The 24,775-nt window shown below is 38.6% G+C and overlaps 1 protein-coding gene across 4 annotated transcripts in view; it reads left to right on the top strand.

Annotated features, from left to right (window-relative positions):
* The window catches only part of LOC124616130 (E3 SUMO-protein ligase PIAS3), a 267,104-nt gene that overhangs the window by 47,434 nt on the left and 194,895 nt on the right, over nucleotides 1–24,775 (top strand). For 3 of the 4 annotated variants that reach the window (XM_047144398.1, XM_047144401.1, XM_047144399.1), the window contains exon 2: nucleotides 7,300–7,466. The exons of the other annotated variant lie outside the window; for it this stretch is intronic. In XM_047144398.1, the coding sequence (XP_047000354.1) occupies nucleotides 7,300–7,466 (167 nt within the window). The remainder of the gene's footprint in view (nucleotides 1–7,299; nucleotides 7,467–24,775) is intronic. 4 annotated transcript variants of the gene reach the window in all.

Raw genomic sequence — 24,775 nt, 5'->3', positions numbered from 1 at the left:
GCACGTCCAGCACGAACGCTGGTCCAACTGAGGCGCCAGGTGGAAATGGCATGGCAAGCCGTTCCACAGGACTACATCCAGCATCTCTACGATCGTCTCCATGGGAGAATAGCAGCCTGCATTGCTGCGAAAGGTGGATATACACTGCACTAGTGCCGACATTGTGCTTGCTCTGTTGCCTGTGTATATGTGCCTGTGGTTCTGTCAGTGTGATCATGTGATGTATCTGACCCCAGGAATGTGTCAATAAAGTTTCCCCTTCCTGGGACAATGAATTCACGGTGTTCTCATTTCAATTTCCAGGAGTGTAGAAATGGGAACTTACTTTGTGGACAACCCTTGTGTGAAAGTGTTCTCTGTAGATGGTCTGCTAAAGAGGCCCCTTCGCAGTAGATCTTTGGATGAGAAAGTGAGATTGAAAGAGTTAGGTGCATATATAATCAGATTCTTAATTTTCCAGAACAAATCCATAAACTTGAATACCCAAACACTCTTGAAAAATCTATGAGGAAATTGCCCCCAACTATCAGAGAAATGGAAAAAGTTGTTAAAAGCTTGTAAAGCATGTGGAAAAGCCTCTGTTCCAGCAGAGCTTTTAAAATGGTCTCTGCCAAAGGTAAAAAGCTAAAATTAATATTTGAAAGAACTGGAAAACAAAAAAACACCTAGGAGAGTGGAAGGTGGCCTTGATTCTTCTGCTTCATAAGAAAAGCAATAAGCAAAATGTTGACAGCTATAGAGGAATTTCTTTGCAACCAGGTGCGTGTGACATTTTCCAAGTTTATGCTAAACAGAGTTGAACTAACAGTGGAGAGTAATTAGATGAATATCAAGGTGGCTCTAGGAAGGGCATATCATGATCTGAACAAATATTTAATCTGAAGTCAATCATTTGCCACAAAATGCTGAATTCGAAAGATGATTGTTGGTTCCAAGAGGCCACTGATTCTGTTGACAGAAAATATGGATTAAAAAACTGATTAGGAGCAGGTTGATTCCACTTTCAAGTTCTTGGAATATTTCCCCTCAGTGGGCCGAGGGAAAAGGTAAAATGTTGTCCAAAGATTTACGTGTGGAGTATGGGGATTTGCGAGCAGCATTTCACGTAATGATGCAGTAGCCCCAGGGTTAAGGCAACTCGCTAGTAGTTTATTGACTCGGGTTCAATTGCAGCTGCTGCCATAATTTTATTATTATTATTATTATTATTATTATTATTGTTCCTTGCAATGTTATTAATTATAAAATTTAAGTAGTTCAATTTATGTGTGTGAAATTAACATACTCACTGTAGTTGAGTTTCTAACTTTGTAAGCCAAAAGCTATATGCCAACACATTGTAGCACATGGGCAAAATTTTGCACAAGAAGCCACTGCTCCCATCATTTAGTGAACAGTGTTAAATCAGATTTTCTAAGTACAGATTGAAACACCCAAGTCATGATATGTACTAGACCAAGAAACTAGGCTCATTTGTATAATACTGAATCATTGTGGTTAATTAATTGTTTCCTAACCTAGAATTGGTTACTTTGAATCAGTATGCTTCTACCATGTGATAATTTTAGGCAGGATCTTTTTTATTGTTGTTATTTCATTTCGCCCTTTAAAATTCCGACAGTTAACTTTAGTCTACTTGTTTTTCTTATGTTCCGAATATTTCTTCAACCTGTCACTAAGAGTCTGCCATCATTTTATTGTCTGTGCATGTTTTAGTTTGACTTCTTTCCGTTAGTTGTTTGGGTGTGAACTTAATGAGAGTCGATCTCTCTGCATGTCATCAGAATAGTTGACAGGCCAACTGCAACTCCCTGTTTTTGTGTTCACTAGAACTAACTAAAGTTAAATGTGAGACCAGTTTTGTTTCAGTAGAGAAAGATTGTAAATCTGCTAATGTTACATTACTAATTGACCAGTTGATTATGATCAAGTACCTAATAACATAATTTGTCACTGAATGTGTTAAGAGTGAAAGTAACTGAATTACTGTTCAGCAGTGCTAACACTGTTAAGCAAAATTGGGGTATCAGTTTTGAAAGACTGTTTAGAATTTAATGTCATACATTTTAAACACAGTATCAGCTTGTACATATAATTCTGTATCTGATTAACGTGCCAAGTATTGTATCTTCCCTATGTAAGAGCTTTTTCTTGTGTAGATGTGGACGACATTTCTCAAGAAAGTACATAAACTCTCTCTGTGTTTTGGAACCGAGATATAAATATGCAGTCATTCCTTTTTTAGAGGAATCAGACTGGAGCCCTTATCCCATTATCCCAATTTAGGTTTGCTGTTGTTTTCTTGAGCCACTTGAGACTGGTTGCTTCATCAAATCATCACTAGTTTCCACACCTGTCCTTGTCCACGTGAACTATTGCAATTTGTAATGGTCTCAGTGTTGGTGGGGCTTGAGACTATAAACTTTCTATACAGTTATAGTTATCACTGAATTACTCTTCCACTCAGTGATGATGTCACTGTGATGTACATAATTCAACATACCGTGTATCATTCTGTTATCTTTCCGTAGTTTTGTTTATTGAAACTGCTAGGTGAGCTACAAGCTGAGGATGTGGATCGTTGTTGATGTAAAATAATTTGTAGTGGGGATGCTGTGTATTAAGTGCTAGCTACAAGTCATCAGGATTATATAGACATGTTTGGTTCCGCTTGTGTGAGATATTTAGTTTCTTAACTTTTAAGGCTTCTTAATTGCCTTAAACACTAGCAGGAATTTAACTGGTCCTCTGGGGAGTCCTAATGAGCAGTCACTTTTCAAGAAAATATTGGAGATTAATGATATTGACAAGACATCAGCAAAGCAGTAATGATAAGGCACATCCATTCTATCAGTACAACATTTGTAATAATTAACATTTGACGTATCTCCAAAATTGTTTCATAATGGGCAATGATTATGGAAACATGTACTTCGAGTCAACAGTCTCCTTAACAGCAGAAATCGTGGTTGAAATCCTATAACAGCAGAATATCACTATGCTCTGCAGGCTGTTAATGAAGGTCCAAGCATGTAGATTTGGTTCCCAGATATGTGACTCAAAGACCTCTTAAGTAATAGAACCTAGTACTTTGTCCTTGATGGTCAATATTTATCAGAGACATAGGTATTATAAGGAGTGCCCTTGGGCAGTGTGATGGGATTGCTCTTATTGTCTATACACATAAATTATCTGGCTTTCAGAGTGAGTAGCAGTTTGTGGTAATGCTGTGGTTTACAGGAAAGTATCATTGTTGAGTGACTGTAGGATGATACAGCAACATCAGGAAAACGTTAGATTACTACTCACCATAAAGATGACCCATTGAGTTGCAAACAGGTACAATGAAAAGACTTTTACACATTGTAGCTTTTGGCCAAGGCCTTCTTCAGCAGAGTAAACACACGTATTCACACTAGGAAGCACACCTAGTGAGGTGTGCTCAATTGTGTGAATGCGTGGTGTATGTATGTTTACTTTGCTGAAGAAGGCTTTGGCTGAGAGCTACAATGTGTAACAGTCTTTTGATTGTGCCTGTCTGCAACTCAACAAGTCATCTGTACAGTGAGTAGTATTCTGTCCTTTTCCTAATGTTGCTGATATTCCAGCCTGGAGTTTCCATTCTTTGTAGGGTGATACAAGATGACTAAGACGTAATTTCTAGTTGGTGTGATGAATGGCAGCTTGCCCTTAATGTAGAAAAATGGAAGTTAAATTTAGATAAGTAGGGAAAAACCATCCCATAATGGTCGAATACTGCATTAGTAGTGTGCTGCATGACACTGTCACGCTGGTTAAATATTTAGGAATAACATTGCAAAGAAATGTGAAATGCAAGAACAACTTGAGGATGGTAGTAGGAAAGGTGAATGGTTGGCTTCAGTTAAATGGGAGAATTGGAGGAAAGTGTGGTTCATCAGCAAAGGAAACCACATACAGACCATTGGTGTGACCCATTGTTGAGTACTGCTCATGTGTTTGGTATCCATGAAGGTCAGATTAAAGGAAGACATAGAAGCAATTGAGAGGTGGGCTGCTAGATTTGTTACTTGTAGGTTCGATCAACACAAGAGTATTACCGAGAGGCTGCATGAACCCTGATGGGAATCTCTGGAGGGACGGCAATATTCTTATCGAAGAGCACTATTGAGAAAATTTAGAGAATTTGCATTTGAAACTGCCTGCTGGATGGTTTTGCTGCCTAATGTACATTTTGTGTAAAGACAGAGAAATTAGGTCTCTTGCAGAGGCATATAAATAGTCGTTTTTCCCTCCCTCTATTTGCAGTGAACCGGAAAGGAAGTGACTAGTAATCGTATAGGATACTCTCCACAATGTACCTTGAAGTTGCTGTGAGACATAGATTACAGCTTTTCAAACTCTAGTCTCATTGACAAATGCATTCTGTAGCTTTCTCAGTAGCAGTTTTCTATCTGTGCAGTCAGATTTGGGTTGGATTAGAGAGTGTGTGTGTTAATTGTATGTCATGTTTAAGTGCTATAAGTAGCTTTCCCCAAAGTTGTCATGTTTGGACACAGGCAATTTAAATTGAAAATGAAAAATTTTGTATACTGGTATACTGATTGGCATGGTTTATTCTGAACATGACTTACTGGCTGGCATGGTTTATTGTAAACATGACTTACTGCCTCTGTGGTTTAGTAGCTTTTGTAGTTTTCTACAGAGACAGTGGTTTTGGGTGCAATCCCAAATGGCTACTCCCTAGATTTTTGTGCTCACTTGCATTATCATGCAAGCTGCTGTGGCACTGTTGTTTCGAAAGGTTTGCTCAAAGTTTAGATCCAGAAGGTAATTGTCATCAGTGTTGAAAATTATCACTTTCTTGATATTCTTTGGTAACATTTTCATTGCTTCACCTGAAGAATTACTAACTTTAAGTGCAACATCTTTTTTAATGATTGTACAAAATATATGTTGTTAACAAAAGCAAAGTATGTTTTATACTTGTACAACAAATGTAACAGTAAAGTAAGTCTGCATATTGACATAAAGTATAATAAATTGTAGGTACCAAAATCAGAGGTTTGTAATGTTTTGTTTTAACTTAATTACAAAGCTTACAGCAGATTAGATGTACTTTTTGTTTTGTGAATTTATAATGGGGAGACCCTCAAGGATTATTCTTCATCTGTTTTGGCACAAATGAAGACATTCTTACTCCAGTTCTATGTTATTGGCCTGCTTGTCTCATGAAAATTGTTAATTGGCCTTTCCATATTTGTGGAAATGTCAAGAACTTAATTTAGCAATCTTGTTTCATTGCTTAGCCAGTGAAATGGTGATTATCCTTAATTTTGTTATGTTTGCTGTATAATTTATATTTTCGGGATTGCTTCTACTTTTCAACTCTTTGTGATGATGATGGTGGTCATTTTCTGCAGAATTTACGTGAATCGCTGTTTATAAATTTACTCACAACTCTATCTTTGTAGCCGTCTTACACACACTTCTTGTGGTGTTCTGATCTGCAGATCCTCAATCGTATCCAGAGATTTTCTAGAAACAATCATAGAAATCAAATTGACTTTTGATACTAAAGGAACCGGTTCTTAACAATATATATATAAAAAAAAAAAAAAAAAAGTGGAATGCACACCTCCCTGCCCCACACTTCAGCACACGGGGAAAAAAAAAACACGTATGTATGTATATATGTACATAGGTATGTATATATGTATGTATGTACAAAGGTATGTATGTCTGAAGAGCAACCATACCGCGAAACTTGTACTTAATCCTGCCAGCGTTGTTAGTAGCCATGTCACATTATTCCCTCCTCCCCCCTACCCTTACGGTAGCTCAGTTTATCTTTGTAGTTCACAAGATTTTCTTTTCATATTGTTAAGAGTGAAATGGAACTTTAAATGTTGTTTCACATTATTTGTTAGTGGTGGGCTACCTGTGTGGCATCACAATTACTGGTTACCAAAAAGAAAACATAGGGAAAGGGTGTAATTAGTTTTTACGTAAGTGGTTGTCCCATTTCAACTTTCCTATAAAGTTCTGGAAGCCACATGCTCATGGGTGTCACTGCCATAACCAAAGAGATTTTTTGGAGAGCTGGTGATGGAGTACGCAGAGAAGTGGAGTAAGAAGATTGACATTAGTATAAGAGTTCATGACAGTTTAAACTGATCAAACAGCAGTGCAACAACTAGGAAGTACTTGCCACATGAAGTTAGGGTTATATTTCAACAATAAACAGATAATTATGTATAATGGAGTTAATAGAATGGCAGATGGAATAGTCCTTGTGTATGTTATAGTGTATGACCTCCAAATCTTCTGCATCATTATTGTAGCCATTTAATGAAAATATACTTTGTTGTTTTAGTTGTTTAACACAATGGGGTTACTAAATTTTTTGACGGGTTGATGCCAAGTTGCTCTCCATTCAACAGTCATCATCTTCTACACTCTGCAGTATGCGACTTACTAAATTTAGTAGTGTTAATCAACTGACATGTCAATGTATGAAGATTTTCAAATGAGAAATATTTCCATCCACAAAGTTTTTCTATATTTATTCCTATCAGATTGGTAAAGCAAAGTTTTGTAGTCCAAGTCTTTTTGCTTGCCCATAATTGCAGCAAAGCACAGATGTAAGATGTATGTTGATACCCAGCTCAAAGGTTTTGTTGTGTAATTCTGTTGGGGCATTATTAAAAGCAGTGCTCCTCTTTTCAGTATTTTACATTAAGGAATAAGAAATTGTATACATTGTATATTGAATTCAAAGTAAATTTCTTATATATACATGAGGTTAGAAAAAGTTCACAGTAATAAACTACTAGTGCCATTACATTGTGTAATTGAGTATATCTCTGAATAATCTAAGGCAAAATATTATGACTAACTGTAATTTGAATTTTTGTAGTTTAAAACTATAATTCTGGAGCTCTAACTGTAAGTTTGTGCTCTGATGGATTGTTTTGTGTACTGATTGTAGTATTTATAGAACTGTTTTTTATTCATCACAAAATGTTAGAAATTGTTGTTCATTGTATCTGAGCACTAATTACTTTTCTTGAACTTATGTTCTTCCTAGTAAGTTACTTTCACCAAAATAACAAAGCATTGTAATACAGATTTTTGTATTTTACAAAGATCAATAAGTTATGAAGTGTAAGTTTAATGTGTGCATTGTACTGGATTGTTTTGTGTACTGATTGTAGTATTTCAAGAATTTGGGAATTGTTTTCCATACTCCTACAGAAACTTGCAACAACAATGTGAATTTTTTGAGTTAGCTAAACTGAGGTTCATTCCTCTTTACAGAGTATGGTTCTAAGCTTTAGAGTATCAGAGCTTCAGATGCTTTTAGGCTTTGCGGGCAGAAATAAATCTGGGAGGAAGACTGAGTTACAAGCAAGAGCTGTGGAACTGCTAAAGCTCCGTTCAACACCTGTAACAATGAAGATTAAGGAGCTCTATAAGTCTATCCAGTAAGTATGGCCTGGCTGTAGATAGCCTTATTTTCAAAGCTTCTTTTCCCTAGGTACTTCGGAGACATCCTTTTGTGCTCTGAAGGTGAACTGCTTACCTTCATTGTTTCACATGCAGTTCATATTTTCTGCTAATCACTGCAGGCTCTCTGGCTTCAATATTATTTGTGCTTCATTCTTCTTGCATGTTGTATCGTTATTGAAGATGTATAGCATTACTATTTGTGATTTCACAACAACCATGAGTGTGATATTGAACTAAAGAGAAATGAAACAAAACCAAATAGTAATTGATGAGCTATAGGCAGCTAATGAGAGCATTGCGGCAGTTTTTCAAAAGGTGAAAACTGAATCATTTCCAGTGTAGGAGTTCTGTATAGAAAATTATTATGTTTAGTTTTCTTTCGTGCAGGATTTTTGTCATTTTGTCCCCCTCATTAGTATTTAAACATGCCTATAATTGTGGTTTCATAACAGTGTAGTAGGGCGGGGATAGAGATAAGTTCTGTTTTGCTACTGACTAACTCACTGGTATTTAAGTTCAGTGTTACAGTTAATTTTTCTTTCATTAGCATAAAAAAAGCTTTTGAGTGGGTATATTTTTCTTAGCATTTAGATTGTCATATCTGCCACATGGAACCCCCCCCCCCCCCCCCCCCAACACACTTTTTTTTTTCTTTTCCTGATGTAAACTCAAACTTACTGAAATATATTTGTACTTTCATGGAAGTAGTTTCTGTTCATCACTCTAATCTCATTGTAGTATGCGATCAGAGTAAATATTAACAACCCCCTCCTCTTTCTTATCTCTTTGTTTGCCAGGGAGGGAATGGGGAAGATGGGTCCAACTGTCATAGTATAGTTCTATGGTTAATAAGGTGAATGTCAGGATAGTTCCTTCAGTAAAAACCACAACTGGGTCCCCTAAATTAGCTACAACTAAGTGAACTAGGGCTCTCTCTATAATATTGACAGATATTTAACTCTCTTTTCATTCTTCCCTCCCTCTCCACACACACACAAATGCCAGAAGAAAATAAACTTATTTGGTCAAATATAACAAAAAATATCACTGAAACTTAGAGTAGTAGAGAAAAGTGTCATTTTCTTTTATAAAGACAAAAGGAATGCTACTGAAATTAGACTGATAGTGCTGAATGCATCACTATAGGTGATAGGTATGCCTTCACAAAAAATATACTCTAATGGAAGATTTTCTTTCTGTAAATTTAGAGCAGTTGTCTCGTTTGTTATTGTCTTCTATTGTTAATCATTTGAATAACAGCTGCATTCTTAGTTCCTCCACTACTACTTCCTGTAATTTGAATGGTTGCTTTTTATGAGGTGTTGGTGTTCTGTTTAAATGTGTTCTCTTTCGTAGTTATTGTAGCACCAAGGAAATGTGAGAAAACAATTACTCTTTCAATTGCATCCAATGGATACAGTCAGTGATGGATAAATGTAGGAGGAGGTCACATGGAGGAAGTGTTACAACAGTAAAATATCTGCAGTTAAATAGTTTATATTCTTAACATAATACATAAAACAAGTAACTGAAAACAAACGCATTCGGTATAAATATGTGGAAAATTACACCACATGTCACAAAGTACGGACAGCTTCAAAAATATTTGGCACTGCAGGATGAAAGCGGAGTTATTTGTGTAGTGAGAGAGTTAGTGTACTAGGACCAGAAATGTATTTTTATGAAGATTTCAAATTCTGGAATTACTCCTCCAACAGTAGCATAAAATGAAATTCAAATCTAATTTTCCTGTTGAATGACAATATTACAAATAGGATAGGTTGCTACTCGCCATACAGCTCCGTTGACTCACAGACAGGTACAACAGTGACATGCAGAACAGAAGAAAGAAGAGAGAAAGGAAGGGACACTGAGTATAGTAGTGTTACAAAATAGCAACAAAGGAAAACATCACTGGGTTGGGGATGGAAGAGAAGTGCCTGTCTGCTACGCAACGTCTCCACAATATATTGTGAGTAGCAATCTATTCTTGTTGTAATATTGTCATTCCATCCTGGATTTTCCTGTTGAACAAATGATGGAAGGTAATCATTGCATTAAAATACTAGATAAATGTTCTGTGCAGCTCACTCTAGAAAGTTTAGCCTCTTCTACTCCCCCCCCCCCCCCCCTTTCCCCTGTTTTAGTTTTAATCCCTGTTATATTAGGTCTTCATGTAGTTGCTCTTCTAAACTTCCAGTTACTTTTGACATAAATACTTGAAATACTTGAACATCTGTGGTACACTGGGCACTAAAATTACTGCGGCTGAGAAAAGCACCATACAAATTTTCATTTGTATTAACTATGAAATAGCTTCCAGTAAGATTCAGTATCAGAACTGTTGGCAAGAGATATTGGTCTGACATTGCACACATGAACCATGAAGTATCTTTTAGACATGTTTATCTTGCTGCAATAACACCCTGAGGCATTTTCTGTGGTTGCAAATATGTTTGTCAACAACATTTTACGAATTACATGCGATATGTGTACCTGTCACCTGCAGAATGGTTTGTCTTTGTTCACAATTCTGCTTTGTGAATGACAGCAAAATTTGGTGTTTGAACTGTCAACAATGGTAAAGCAGGGTCCAGTAATACACAAATGTATGCGAAATGCATATTTACCATCTTAGGTGTGATTATGGAATGTTTGATCCAAAATTATAGGTACTGTGAAGTGTATCTAGTCATTGTAAATTGTTATTTATTTACAAGACTGCATATAATGTCACATTTCAAATAAACTCATGGTATTTTTTAATTAAGAAAGATTACTTGCACCTCAGTGGCTACGGAATTCTCTGCTACATTTTGAGGGACTTTTCTTAAGCTCTTTGCTGTTTATAAAGCTTTATTTTTCCCTTAAATGTTTTTATTTAAATATACACCTCCCCTCCCCCAACACACACACGCACACACACACACACACACACACACACACACACACACACACCACTTGTGAACTGCTCCAGACAAAATGGATTAAGTTTTGAACTGGTTACGTCTTTGTACTCTGTAGACCACTGCTGATGCACAGTGCCATGTAACTAAGACAACTGTTTGTAAATTATAATGGTATTTCCCATCAATTGAATTTTCTTTTTAACAGAAAAAATATTATGTAAATATTAGCATTATAAACCAATATTTATTTGTGTGTTGTTAGTTTTTTACATTTTAAAAATTTGAGAAATAAGACTAGAAAGGGGAAATGAAAATATTAGATGTGATATCCACGAGAGAGAGTTGTTTTCCCAGAATGGTACTGCACCTTGGATTCACTGTCTATTTAAATCATTATTGTTTGGGAAAATGGGATGTTTTAGCAGTTATGTATAACTCAGAATCATATGTAACAGGACATTTCAGTGAATTGTTTATAATGATTCCATGTTCTAACACAATACAATAGAATAGTACTTAATAGGAACCCCTTGGGTGCAAGGTTGCAAAAGGTCAATGATGTTTACACCCCGCTTGTTGTCTGCCATGGAAACACACTATTCACTGCTAATGGCATTGGGGCGGGACTGGAGGTGTCCAACAGTGAGCACAACATGAGTCTACAAAGCGTAGTTGAACTGCTTAATTGACAAGTAACTCACAACAGTGCTACGGTGCTAGTGGTATTGATTCAAAACAAAGCAAACATTGCATTATATCTACAAAACAGTTGCCGACGTTGACATTTCGTAAAAAAGGACTCAGAGTGAGGAAGAAGTTACAAATGAAATATTAGCATTTCTAAAAGATGCGTCAGTGGAACGTGTGGTGTTGTATAGCTCGACTGTGCAGAGGACAATGTACATCAGGAGTACAGTGATGGCGATACATGCTTAAGTGACAGTGATATTGAAACAGGTGTCGAGCCATTTAGTTCATCATAATTGTCGGACAGGGAGCCACAAACCCCATCACCAGTGAAACATATTAAAGGACAATCGTTGTCCAAGGCACAAGCACTAAATATAATTACGTACATGGAAGATCATCCACAGTATAGTAAAAAGCAGTATGGCTGTGTAGTGCATAAGAAAAATTACACGAATTCGAGGGAGAATAAGGCACATTTGTTACAGAAACTGGTGTTTGCACATTTCAAGAATGCTCGATACAATTTACAAGATGTACATGATGATGACCCAGTACATTACACACATCAAATTGCATACTATGTAGATTACAATGATTTCGAGGGAAGCAGTGGATGGTTGCATAACTTCTCAGTGCTACAGAATTAGAAGATGTAACATAATGAAATTTCAAACAAAGCATCGACTTGACAATGAATAGGAAGCTGCAGAATTGGCCTGAAAATTTGTAGATGAGATAAACAAACTGATCCCGTTGTTCAGAAAGGAATTTGTTTTCAACTCTGACCAATCATGATTTGAAGAAGAAATGCATATGAAAGGAACCCTGAAAACTAGAGGTACCAAGAGAGTTGTATCAATATCAACTAACGTCAGTGCCTTAACGCAGTTGTATACAATTATGCCAACTGTTAATCTGATAGTAAACTGGCTGGAAAGTTATTTATTGTCCTGCGAGAAGTTGGAAGTGCTTTACGCCCTTCGGTTTTTACTTGTGTTCATGATCTTGCAAGGACAGTAGGGAATATTTGTCAGAGCAAGCAAGAGTGGGAAAACAGACACTGCTTTCAGCCAACAGCTGTTCAAAATAACTTGCTTTTGCTTGAATACTGGTCTGCGTATAAAAATCATAATTCTTAAGAGAAAATATTGTTGTTGTTGTCTTCAGTTACAACAACAATATTTGCTGTTGAGAATTATGATTTTTATACGCAGACTAGTATTCAAACAAAAGCAAGTTATTTTGAACAGCTGTTGGCTGAAAGCAGTGTCTGTTTACCCACTCTTGCTTGCTCTGAAAAATATTCCCTATGCTTTCAGCCAACAGCTGTTCAAAATAACTTGCTTTGCTTGAATAGTGGTGTGTGTATAAAAATCATAATTTTTAAGAGCAAATATACCTCCTGAAAAATGTGTGACTTTGCAGTTCATACCATTTGGAACCACTGGACAAATTCAGCCTCTGGATGTTTGTTTTTTCTGTACCTATAAAACATGTTACTGCACTGTCTGCAAATAGCCCTTAAAAGATAGCCAATTTCATGATAACCTTGACGACACAATATTTTGCATTTGATTGCATGCCATCACATTCCATCGGTTCTTGTCACCCTGTTATACCAATATGAAATGCATTCTGTGAGAGTGGATACGTAGCTGAACACCCTGCATGGTTTGTATCTCCAAAGGAGTTAGATTTTTATGTTTTATGGTGCAAATTTTTGTGACCACTGTGATGTGACCTTTTTTTTTTTTCCATGGTGAAAGTTAATGATGTATTTTGAATGTTGGCGATGTCCATTTTGTTAAGTGTAATACATACATCCCATAGAAACTTGATCTCTGCACTCCTCCAACACTCATTTTCTTTAGACCTCCTGCTGCACTTGGTGTGAAATTAGCTGCTAATATTTTTCCTGTGATAGTTGTTTACACAGCACTTTCAAATGAGCCTTACTAAACATTGAACTTGTGACCTCACACTCAAAGGGGTTCCTTGTTAGATAAATGGCTACTTCTCAAAAATGTGATGCTTCTTGAAAAAATGCTCTGCATAAATTATGGCTAATCACTTTTATTGATGTGATGAGTTTATGTAACTGTCAAAGCAGATTATTAGCAATCGTAAGCTGATTTTCGGGTGTGCTGTTATGGAGCACTGATGCCTGAGAGTGCAAATTTAGTACCCTTCCTTGGGCTTCAAATTCTCCAGACTAATGTGATTATTATTAATTTTTTTTAACGAGAATTAGTATAAATATTATCTGGTGACATGTTTCTTCATCAGAGTTTTTTCTGTTATAGTCCCATTTCTATCTGATTTCATTCAAATATACTTACCAGTTTGATTGAAAATGGTGCTAGAGTATTTAATTAGGATACAAGGATAGGTATTCTTCAACATGCACACCAGGAAGAAAATCGTTGGAGAAATATTGGGTGATACTTTTTAAGTAATTGGCTATAGCTACCTTATACTGTGAGAAAAGGACTTTGGATATGACTAGATACTTCCATCACAGGCCAGCCATAACTACCTTGACTGCCCTAAATCCTCATAAAGCAACTTTGTACATATACCCACGCACTTCACAAACCAACTCTGAGGATTTGCTCAGGAATGTTTATTGGCTGAGCCAGCGAAGTTCTCTGCACCAGTACACTAGCAGTTAAGGAACTGTAAATTAGGGTCACCAGCCTCATTTTGGTCCATGGCATTGGATTCAACTTCTCACTTCTCCAAAGTCTAAAATTAAAAACCCTGTAGCTCTCTAATTATTCGCCAGAAGATTCCAAAATTCGACCATTGGACGAAAATCTGGACAGAGCTAGCAGTTTATACAGAACCTCCAACTGGCTCCTGACAACTTCCGCCAATAGCCTCAACAACAACAAAACCATGACCATATAATTTCCACAGAATGAAATGTAATTTATTTACTTCATATAAACCGTGAAGTTCGCTTTGTTCAGAGAATGCGACTCCCAGCTAGCTAATGGCTCCATGCTTTGATAGAAGGTGCCTCTTCATATTGAGCATGTGCATGCTCGCTGAAAACTGGAGAAGGCTGGACTGAATTCCATACACAAGCACACTTTTGTGATTCTTGTAGTTCTGTACTTGAAAAATATTTTTTTTTATTGAACACTAAGGTTCACTAACTCCTGACTTCAGGTAAACACTTTGAAACACCAACTTTGATCTACAGGTCCTCAGGAGGGCTTCAGGCGGACACCGTAATGAAAATGCGAGCTCTAAACAACCACTTGACAAAAAATGTTTGAACACTATGGTCTTTCAGCCATTGATGTCCAGTACCTCCATTCATTCAATTTTATTGGCCAATTCTTGCTTGTGCTAATAAAATTACGCTGAAAAATTCTGCTTTATTTCCATCAGGGGCTGAGAAGCACATTTCATGCTGGGAAAGTCATTCACTTTTGTGCTTACTTCTTAATCCTCCAAGTGCTCACTTCTTAATCCTCCACCACAATACATTTATGACAATTAGGAGCAGACTTGACCTTTCATTCTCAAGGCTGGAGGAATTCTCCTTCCTCAGGACGCTGGAAACCGCGTCTAGTGAACACAATAGCTATGGGACGAGCACATAAGTGTGGCTAGGAAATGTTGCATTAGAACTTGTATTTGAGATATGGGTAGTGGAAACCCTGTTTAGCACTTCAGAGCCCCTGTTGAGCACTCCAGAGCCACCGAGGCTGTTATTTATGGGAATTTATCTTACTACCTTGCTTTTCCTTTAAGATACATTTGTGCTTTCAATTGATCAAAAGAATTAATGTGCATCTTTTGCTATCATCTCACGTAAACTATCAAATGCCAAATTTCCAGTGTTGGATACTTAACCTTGTTGGATATCATGAAGCAGCTTTTATAGAACATACAACAGACTGTAGCAGATTTGATACTTTCAGTGAAATGTGAAGTATACATACCATCTTCAGTAGAAGATGTCAGCACTGTTTTGGAGGTTGGGTGTTTCATCAAATTTTTATTCACTTTCACATAATACAGGATGTGGTACTCGAACCTCCCTGATTTCAAGGACCTAGGAGAGAGAAACCACAGTAGATATGACAGTGAAAAATAGACCACATTGTAGAGCATCTCAGAGAATTTATATTCCCGCATCAGAAGTGCCTAGTATTGTTGCCAGAGTGCAGCATGGTCACATGAAGTAAAAATGGTGACTCCACAGCAGTGCGTGCAAGCAGTAGTGTAGTTTGCAGAAACAAAATCCCCAATTATTGTACAAAGAAATTGTCTTTGTGTGTATGAATGTGATCTGCCTGATGTGAAAACAATTAAGGAATGCTATAGGAAGTTTCTGTCAACAGGAAGAGTTCTGAAACATTCTGGCAGTGCATGTTCTAGTACCTTCCGCCGCAGAAGTCGAACACGCGGCAGAACAAATGGACGTGGTCAGCCCATAGAGAGCTCCACCTCCGCGGCGGCTATTCCGCCCGGCGGCTCTCGCGCAGCGAGGGCGCCACCGCTAAGCCACGTGCAGACAGCGGCCAATAGCCGCTCCCTCCGGTTTCGTATATAGGGACCCGCTCTGCCCTAGTCCAGCCAGTCTGGTACTCGCTCTGGATTTCGTTTCTATCTCGGGGGTACTGCATTCTGGTCGTTGCTCGTTGTTGATATTTGCCTGGCTCTGGTTCCAAGTGGATTTACGTTTGGTGTTTGGTGTTGTGGTTTCCACAAGCCTCCATTGTTTGTCTCTTCCTTGTTGTGTCGCTCATAGTCGGTCGTGGTCAGTTGCCATTGGTCTGTCATCCGACTCGTCCTGTGTTTACCCGGTGGTGCGAGCTCCACCGCCGGCGGCTTCCCCGCCTGGCGGCTCCGATCCACGGCCCTAGGCATTCCCGCTGTTGGTTGTGGGTACTACACATGTTACGGAGTTTCAGAAGAGTCAGTGGAGGACATCAGACAAGTGTTTCTCAGAAGCCCACATAAGTCAATTCATCAAGCATCTAGGGAACTTCATGTACCTCAATCAACATTGCATCGTGTATTTCACCAGCATCTTCATATGTGTGCTTACAAAGTGCAAATTCTGCAACATCTGATGCTGAATGACAAACCACACCGACAACAATTTTCTGTGGATATGCTGCACCGTATTGATAGGGCTGCTGCTTCCTGGAAAGATGTTTATTCTCACGTAAGGCAACCTTTCATCTGTCAGGAACGGTTAATAGGAATAATGTTCGGATTTGGCGTTCGCAAAATCCACATGTTGTCGTTGAACACGTTCGTGATAGCCCTAAACTAAACGTCTGATGCGGGCCAATGCACGGCAGGATTGTTGGACCATTTTTCTTTGCAGAACAAACAGTGAATGGGTTAGTGTGTCTGGACATGTTGGAGCAGATTGTGTAGCCTCAGATAAGACTTGCAACCCAACATCGTTTCTCAACAAGATGGAGCTCCGCCGCATTGGTCAACGACTGTTCACAAGTTCCTGGATAGGAAATTTCTTAGTCATTGGATGAGACGCAGAGGATCGATTGCCTGGCCACCACGTTCACCCAACATTACTCCTCTAGATTTCTTCATGTGGAGATTCGTGAAGGACCGCGTGTATGCGACCAAAGTGGACGATATTCCTACGTTGCGACATTGTATCACTAATGTGACTGCAGCAATAACAGAGGAAATGTTACAAAGAACTTTTCAAGAAATTGAATAGAGACTCGATATTCTTTGTGCTACAAATGGTTCACTTGTAGAGGTGTATTGATGATAAATAAATAAAATCTTTGAGATGCTTTACAATGTGATGAATTTTTCATTGTTGTATCTACTGTGGTTTTTTCCCTGGGTTTTTGAAATTGCGGAGGTTTGAGTGGGACACTCTGCCTTATGCAAAATAAAGCGAGAGCAAGAACTCTAAAACTAGTGTAAATATGTATTCTGTTCAGTGTTTCTATGTGCGACACGTCTGTCAGCTATAAGTGATTGAGTGCCTTTATTATGTGTATTCCATCAGGAATTTTCATTGTTGTTATTCATATAATATTAAGATTTTATGAACTTGAGCAGTATTGCCACAAGTAGCATGTTATGATTTACTACCCATAGACAAGGGTATATTCATTTGTAAGTTGCTTGATAGATTTACTAATTTGTGGTGCCACTTCAGTATAACTATCCCTTGATGTTTGTGACTGAATGTAAGCAACATTGTACAATTTATTCAAACTGCTATCGACGTATGTTCTATTCCATAGTCAGTTACACCCATGATGTTCTATTCCATAGTCAGTTACACCCACAATAGAACTGAAATGAAGATAAGGGACAGGTGAGTGTCTTATGATGAAATCCTATTATAAATCACAACATATGAACCATATTGTGGGATGTTAAACTTATGGATAAATCAATAAATTATGAGATTAATGTGTGGTAAGCCTGTTTGCTGCATGTTACTGGAAGCCACATATATTTCAGCGACACAGATTAATAAATTATGTAATCTATAATCACAGCTTAAGAAAAACATTTTTATTTGTAAAACAATAATTTTAGAATGAATAACAGAAGGTTAAAGACTTAATACTAACAGAAATGGTAAATGTGGCAATTCCATTATGAACATGCTTTCTCATTGAGAACCAAAATTGAATAGAAGATGGAAAAACCACCACATTTCTGGAATGAAAATTAGAGGGACTCAGTTGTTGTGTGTCTTTGTGATCCTTCAATAATACCAGTAAATATTTGGTATTCATTTCACATTTTATATTTATAAAGTTAATCCCTCACCCCCATACAAACACCAGTGTGGATTATTTTTAACAAACAACTGAGCAAGTGATTCCTATATTTTTCATTATATTTTCTAACCTCTTATTCCCTCTCTCTTTCCATGACTAATTGTTGGAACTGCCATTGCAAGCATTTAATTTGTGTTTCAAAAGTTCTTCACTTTAACTGATATGTATGGATCTGAAGGAACTAGTTAATTCACGATCCACTGCTGTAATTTGAAATCATCGTTCGTGTATACAAGGGCCAATTAGAAGTTTCCATTTGAGGGCTTTTGTTGTAGCATATATGCAACCCAGCGAGACACCGATGGGTCATTCCATGTCAAATCAACACACTTTAAATAAAAATTTGACCTCACCCTCTTAGATTTTGCTGAAAGTGGTATACTTATAGTGGGTGCTGAAACTAAGAAAAGTACCAAATTTCAATTTTTTACCTCAAACCATTCCTATATAAACTTTTCAAAAACTGGCCAAAAATGTGTGAATGGACGTTTTTTAAAATTGCCCTAGGAGCTGCCCTAATTGAGCTAGAGAGCTGGGAAAGGTGTCATTTCACAGCATTTTTCATGCTCTTGCCAGTGATATACAACAAAACGTAGCTTCTAATTAATAACCTTTTTCAAAATACTAATTAATATTTTGATTTAATTTTTTTTACAAAAAGTACATAATTGAAAATTTTCAAAATATTTCCATAGTTACTTCATACTGTTGTAAATCAGGTGGCAAAATATAATATAATCACGTGGCCAGATCTCCATAGACATTCTGGAAGCACCTATGAATATCTGCAATGCTCTGGTTTTGTGACAAAAAAAAAAAAAAGTCACAGCTCTCTCCTTGAAACAGATGCCATTTTGAAGGCTACATGCAGTGCTGCAACCTATTAGTATTTTGTGAAACTATAGGGGCTGAAGTGACATTATGCCATGATGTCCCACAGCAAATTCCAAAGTTGTTGTGCCCCCCCCACCACCACCACCACCACCACCAACTGAAATTGGCCAAGAGAGAGTGTTTGTTGCATTACTTATTGAATACCCCTTGTAATTACTGAAATAAACTCTGTGAAATTTTCTTGACACATTTCCACAACATTAAGAAGCCAGGTGAAGTTGTGTTTAAAGCTATCATCACATCTTGAATATTGTTAAATGTTAGTAATGTAGTTTGTTCACAATGACAAATTAATAGACATTTTATGAACAGTCTTTGTATGAGCTACGCTTTTCAATGTAATAAGTGATAAAATCTGTACTATGGTATGAAATCAGTGAATCTAAAAGAGTATAGCAAGTCTATCAAACTTTATTTTGGTACATATCTTGCAGATAGACAAAAAGTCATAATATTGACACTATCTGTTAACTTTTTGCCTGTAATTATTATTACAGTTGTCCGCATTGGCACAGTCCTGTATCCGCTAAGTAATGACTACTGCTGATAACTGCAGCAGTGCTGACTTCTAACTACAGTATTGTTCAAAGGCTTTGTATATTGGTACAAGTATAATAACAACAGCTTAGTTCAAGTGTCTAGTGAAGTGATTCATAAAATTATGCTTAAACCAACATTAGTTTATTTGGATGTGGTGCAAGCTCTGAGTAGTTTCTGTTGTCTTTGTGTACACAGTCCTGCTTCACATATCTTTAAAATTTGGTTTTGGGAGAAATTAATATTTCATTCAAAATTGCAGATTGTTTTCCAGTGAAATGATTAGTTCAAGACTTCTTTTTCATGCACTGTTAAAGACTCTTCAAAGATAATCATAAGTTGTCCGCCCCCTGTAGCTGAGTGGTCAGCGCGACAGAATGTCAATCCCAAGTGCCCAAGTTCGATTCCCGGCTGGGTCGGAGATTTTCTACGTTCAGGGACTGGGTGTTGCGTTGTCCTAATCATCATCATTTCATCCCCATCGACGCGCAAGTCGCCGGAGTGGCGTTAAATCGAAAGACTTGCACCCGGCAAACGGTCTACCTGAGGGGAGGCCCTTAGTCACACGAAATTTACATTTTTTATCATAAGCTTGGGTTCATTTCCTTTTTTAAGCCTAGTGGCTTTTGTTAATAAAATCAGTGATTGTTATTCCATATACAGTAAAATTGTGACTTGACTGATCCTTTCTTGCCTGTCGTATGAAATGCATGCCTTCAACAATAAGTATGTAATTGATATTGATTCAAGCCTCAAATTAATCTCACCTTCTTATGAAATAATGGAAAATCCATGATGGAATAATGACAGTATTATGAAAAGAATAGATTCCTGTTCACCTATAGAGGAGATGTTGAACCGCAGACAGGCATAATAAAAGACTGTTAAAAAAGTGAGCTTTTGGTCAAAAGGCCTTCTTCCAAAGTAGACATCACACACATACAATCATGCAAGCACGAGTCACACACATAAACCGCTATCTCAGGCCATTGAGGCTGGACTGTGAGCAACGGGTATGATGGGAGAAACGGTCTGGATGGTGGGGGTGAGGAGGAGGCCGGAGTGGCGAGGGGTAGCAGAGTAGGGGAAGGGAACAGTAAAGTGCTGCCTGTGAGAGCGCATAGAGACATGGTGGAGACAGGTTAGGGCAGCCAAGGAGATTAGACCAGGAAGGGGGTGGGAAACGAGAGAAAAAAAGACTGTGTCTGTGCTGCGTAGTGCTGGAATGGGTGCAGGGCCAGGGATAGATGGGTGAAGCACAAGGACTAATGAAGGTTGAGGCCATATGTGTTAGAGGAATGTAAAATACATTGAAGGAAGAATCCCCTCTTGTACAATTTCAGAAAAGCTAGTGTTGGTAGGAAGGATTCGGATGATGCAGGCTATGAAGCAAGTCACTGAAGTGAAGAACATTGTCTTGGTCAGTATGCTCAGCGTCTGGATAGTCCAGCTGTCTCTTGACTACAGGTGTCAGTAGCCATTCATGTGGACAGGCAGCTTGTTGGATGTAATGCCTGCATAGAATGCAGCAGTGGTTGCAGCTTAATTTGTAGATCACATGACTGCTTTCACAGGCAGCCCTACCATTGATGGATATGTGGTGCTTGTGACCAGATTGGAGTGGTGGTGGTGGTGGTGGTGGTGGTGGTGGTGGTGGTGGTGGGATGTATGGGACATACATTGCGTCTAGGTCTGTTACAGGAATATGAGCCATGAAGCAAGAGGTTGGGAATAGGGGTGGATGAGTATATTGTGTAGGTTCGGTGGGCGATGCGATACCACTGTGGGAGCAGTGGGAAGGATAGTGGGTAGTAAATTCCTCATTCCAGGGCACAAGAAGAGGTGTTTGAAACACTATCAGGGAAGGTGATTCAGTTGCTCCAGTCCTGGGTTATACTGCGTCATGAGGGAATTCTGCCCTGTGACTGGACGGTGGGACTATGGGAGGTGGAGGGCGACTAGAGAGGTGAGGTATGGGAGAACTGTTTCTCTACAAGGTTGGGAGGGTAATTACAGTCTGTGAAGGCCTCAGTGAGATCCTTGCTCTATTTCGAGAGGGACTGCTCATCACTACAAATGTGATGCCCGCGAGTGGGTAGGCTGTATGGAAGGGACTTTTTGGTATGGAATAGGTGGCAGCTATCAAAGTGCAGGTATTGGTGGTGGTCAGTAGGTTGGTTTGATATGGAGGGAGGCTCTGATATAACCATCTATCAGGTGGAGGTCGCCTTGGAGGAAGAAGACTTGTTGGGTTGAGGGGGAGAAAGTGTCGAGGTTCTGGGGAAAGTGGATAGGATGTCTTTAGATCTGAACCAGGTGAAGGGTTCCCATAAATAGGTTGGCATAGGATGTTTCCATGCAGGTGCCCATTGCTGTACTACAGATTTGTTTCTGGAATTGTGAGTGTGGATATAGTTGGTCACAATGATCAGGAAGAAGGTTGTAGCATTAGAATAATTGAGGTGTTGGGAAAGGCAGTGTTCAATAGTGGCAAGGCCGTGGGCATTGGGGATGTTAGCGCAGTGGGAGGTGGTATCAGTAGTGACGAGCAGGATGCCGTGTGGTAAAGAAACAGGAGCTGTGGGTAGTTGGTGGAGAAAATGGTTGATGACATTTTTTATGCTGGAGGGTAAGCTACAAGTAGTAGGGAGAAGGTGTTGCTTATCACTGTAGATGGACAAAGCTGCAATCATTGTGCTGTGTTCTATGAGGGTATGGCAACCACCAGGCCATCTGCATGAATGGCCACTGACGAACTGTAGCCAAAAGACAGTTGGACCAAAGTTGCTGAACACAATGCACTTCACTTCAGTGACTGCTTCACAGCCTGTATCATCTGAATCCTTCCTACCAGCACCAGCTTCTCTTAGTTGTACAAGTGGGAACTCTCCCTGCAATATATCCTATGTACTCATAACTCTCCTGGCCTCAATTTGCACTCCTCTAGGCGCTTCAGTCTGGAACCGCGCGACCTCTACGCTCGGAGGTTCGAATCCTGTCTCGGGCATGGGTGTTTGTGATGTCCTTAGGTTAGTTAGGTTTAAGTAGTTCTGAGTTCTAGGGGACTAATGACCTCAGATGTTAAGTCCCATAGTGCTCAGAGCCATTTGCACTCCTCTCCCCCCCCCCCCCCCCCACCCCCACCTCCCCACCCCCCCTCCCTCTCCCCAGTATAATGTCCCCACTGCGTCTAGCTGCCCTACTCTGTCCACACCACATTCCTGTATGCTTCCCCAAGCAGCACTTCACTGTACCCCATACCTACAGTGCTATCCCTCCCCCTCCCTGCCCCAGCCTCCTCCTTACCCCATCACACAGATTGCATCTCTAGTCGTGCACAGTTGCTCGTTGTCCTGCCTTGGTGGCCAGGGACAGTGGTCACGTGTGTGTGTCTTGTGCTTGCATGAACGTGTGTGTGTTGTCTACTTCAGGAGGAGACCTTTTGGCTGAAAGCTCACATGTTTAGCAGTCTCTTTCTTGTACCTGTCTGCAACTCAACATATCCACTACATGGTGAGTAGCAATGTGTCCTTTTCATAATATTGTCATACCTTCTTGTGATTGTGATTAGAGATTGTGTTTAATCACAGTGCTTATTGCTCTTATGATAAAATAATTCTATCATCCTGTGCCAGAGACTATACACTTTGGTTGAAGGTAAAGAGTATAAAAGTGTAATTTTCTATCCATTGTCCACATAGATTCTTCGATATTTGAGGGTAACATTCAACCATAATAAATACAGAAAATTGACATAGTCAAAAGAAACCATTTAAGTGATTAACAAACATAAATGTTCTCCGTAAAACATTTGTCATTTGATATCTCTGAAACGTTTAGGGCTGATATGAAGCTTGTAAAGACAGTGACAAGAATCAATCTGTAGCCAACACCAGGTGTCAAAATTTATTTTAATGTAATGGTAGTTGCATTTTTTAGTATTTTCTGCTTTGTCAACAGTGAACATTATTCTCCTAATTTTTTTAAAAAAAAGAGAAATATAATTTCAGTCATGGTTTGAAGTGCTTTTTACCACAAATTGTCACATAATTTATTTGGTAATATGAGGCATAGGTTGGAAAAGCATACTATCCCAAATAAGACAATGTTTAACAAAGCAGTGTGGTATCAACTTGTTGCTGTAATTATCTTAATCTGAGAATCATCTCATCCTAAACTTTTTGTTGCTGCTGTTATATTGCAGAATATTTGGTTGGCAAATGCACTAATCTTAAGTCTTGTACTTTTAAAAAAAATTATAGTTTTTATTTTTCTTCCTATCTTTGAAAATAGAATCTGAGCAGATGCCCATTTTAAATCTAGAAAGCACCAGTCCTTTATTTTGGTGCTCAGTTTGCTTAATCCTTCATTCATCTTAGCAATATAATTTGCACTTCTGTAGAAAAAGGTACCCAAATTTGGCCAAACACAGTGAAAAAGTATTTTTTGTGTGAAAGTTATAAGTGTATTATTGATAGCAGTTGGAACTTGTGTACTGCCGCTGAAACAATCTGAAATCCTATCATAAAACTATGATTTGTAGGACTGTCATGAAGCATCAAATTGAAACTTGCAGGTGTGGACCAATCCAGAAAAGAAGCTGGAAATGTAATTGGTTTTGTATCAGAAACCTCTTACATATTACACTGGGCAACAAAAAAAGATTTTTTTAAAAAAGTCTAGGGTTTTCCCGCTGAATTAGACTAATTTTGATGCCCTGAGTCCGAAAATGACCTTGGTTTTGTTCTATCAGGTCAGGATTTTTTGCTACAGAAATTTTTAAAAATCGATTTTTCGTAAAAAAACAAATTTCTTTGTATCACCTGCTGAGAAACCCCGGAAGATTTTTTCCGTTTTCCTCAAGAAATAAAAGTCAACGGTCGCAAATTCATTAAGTTTTTATTTACTCCATCAAAGTAAATAAGCATATTTATCATAATATTAGTATAACAATGAGCGTTATGTGACACAAAAGTTCAGAGTTCACGGCATGAATCGGCGTTTCTTCGATTCCAGTTTGTGAGCAGCTGCTGGGTTGTCTCTCTTCAGCATCCAGCAGTAGTCCGCCATCATGACTGCGTCCCACCTCCCCTGGTACCTATCCTCCATTTGGCGCATGTCCTGATGGAACCTTTCTCCCTGCTCGTCGCTCATTGCCCCAAGGTTTTCAGGAAACTTCTCCATGTGTGAGTACAGGAAGTGCATCTTTATACTCATCAAACACCCGAGCTTTTGAAAGGCCTCTATCATGCTGCTGATGAGTCTGGCGTGGTTTGCTGCCTTCGTGTTCCCCAGGAAGTTGTTCACCACCTGCACAAACGATTTCCACGCGGCGCACTCTAACGTGTTCATGGAGTTTTCGAACTCTGTGTCCTTTATGAGCTGCCGTATCTGTGGCCCATCGAAAATGCCGGCCTTCAGCTTCTCAATGGTCAGTCGCGGAAAGGC

The sequence above is a fragment of the Schistocerca americana genome, chromosome 5 (assembly GCF_021461395.2).
Source record: "Schistocerca americana isolate TAMUIC-IGC-003095 chromosome 5, iqSchAmer2.1, whole genome shotgun sequence".
Lineage (NCBI taxonomy): Eukaryota > Metazoa > Arthropoda > Insecta > Orthoptera > Acrididae > Schistocerca > Schistocerca americana.
Note: the sequence above shows the minus strand (reverse complement) of the source record. Positions and strands in the feature narration are given on the sequence as shown.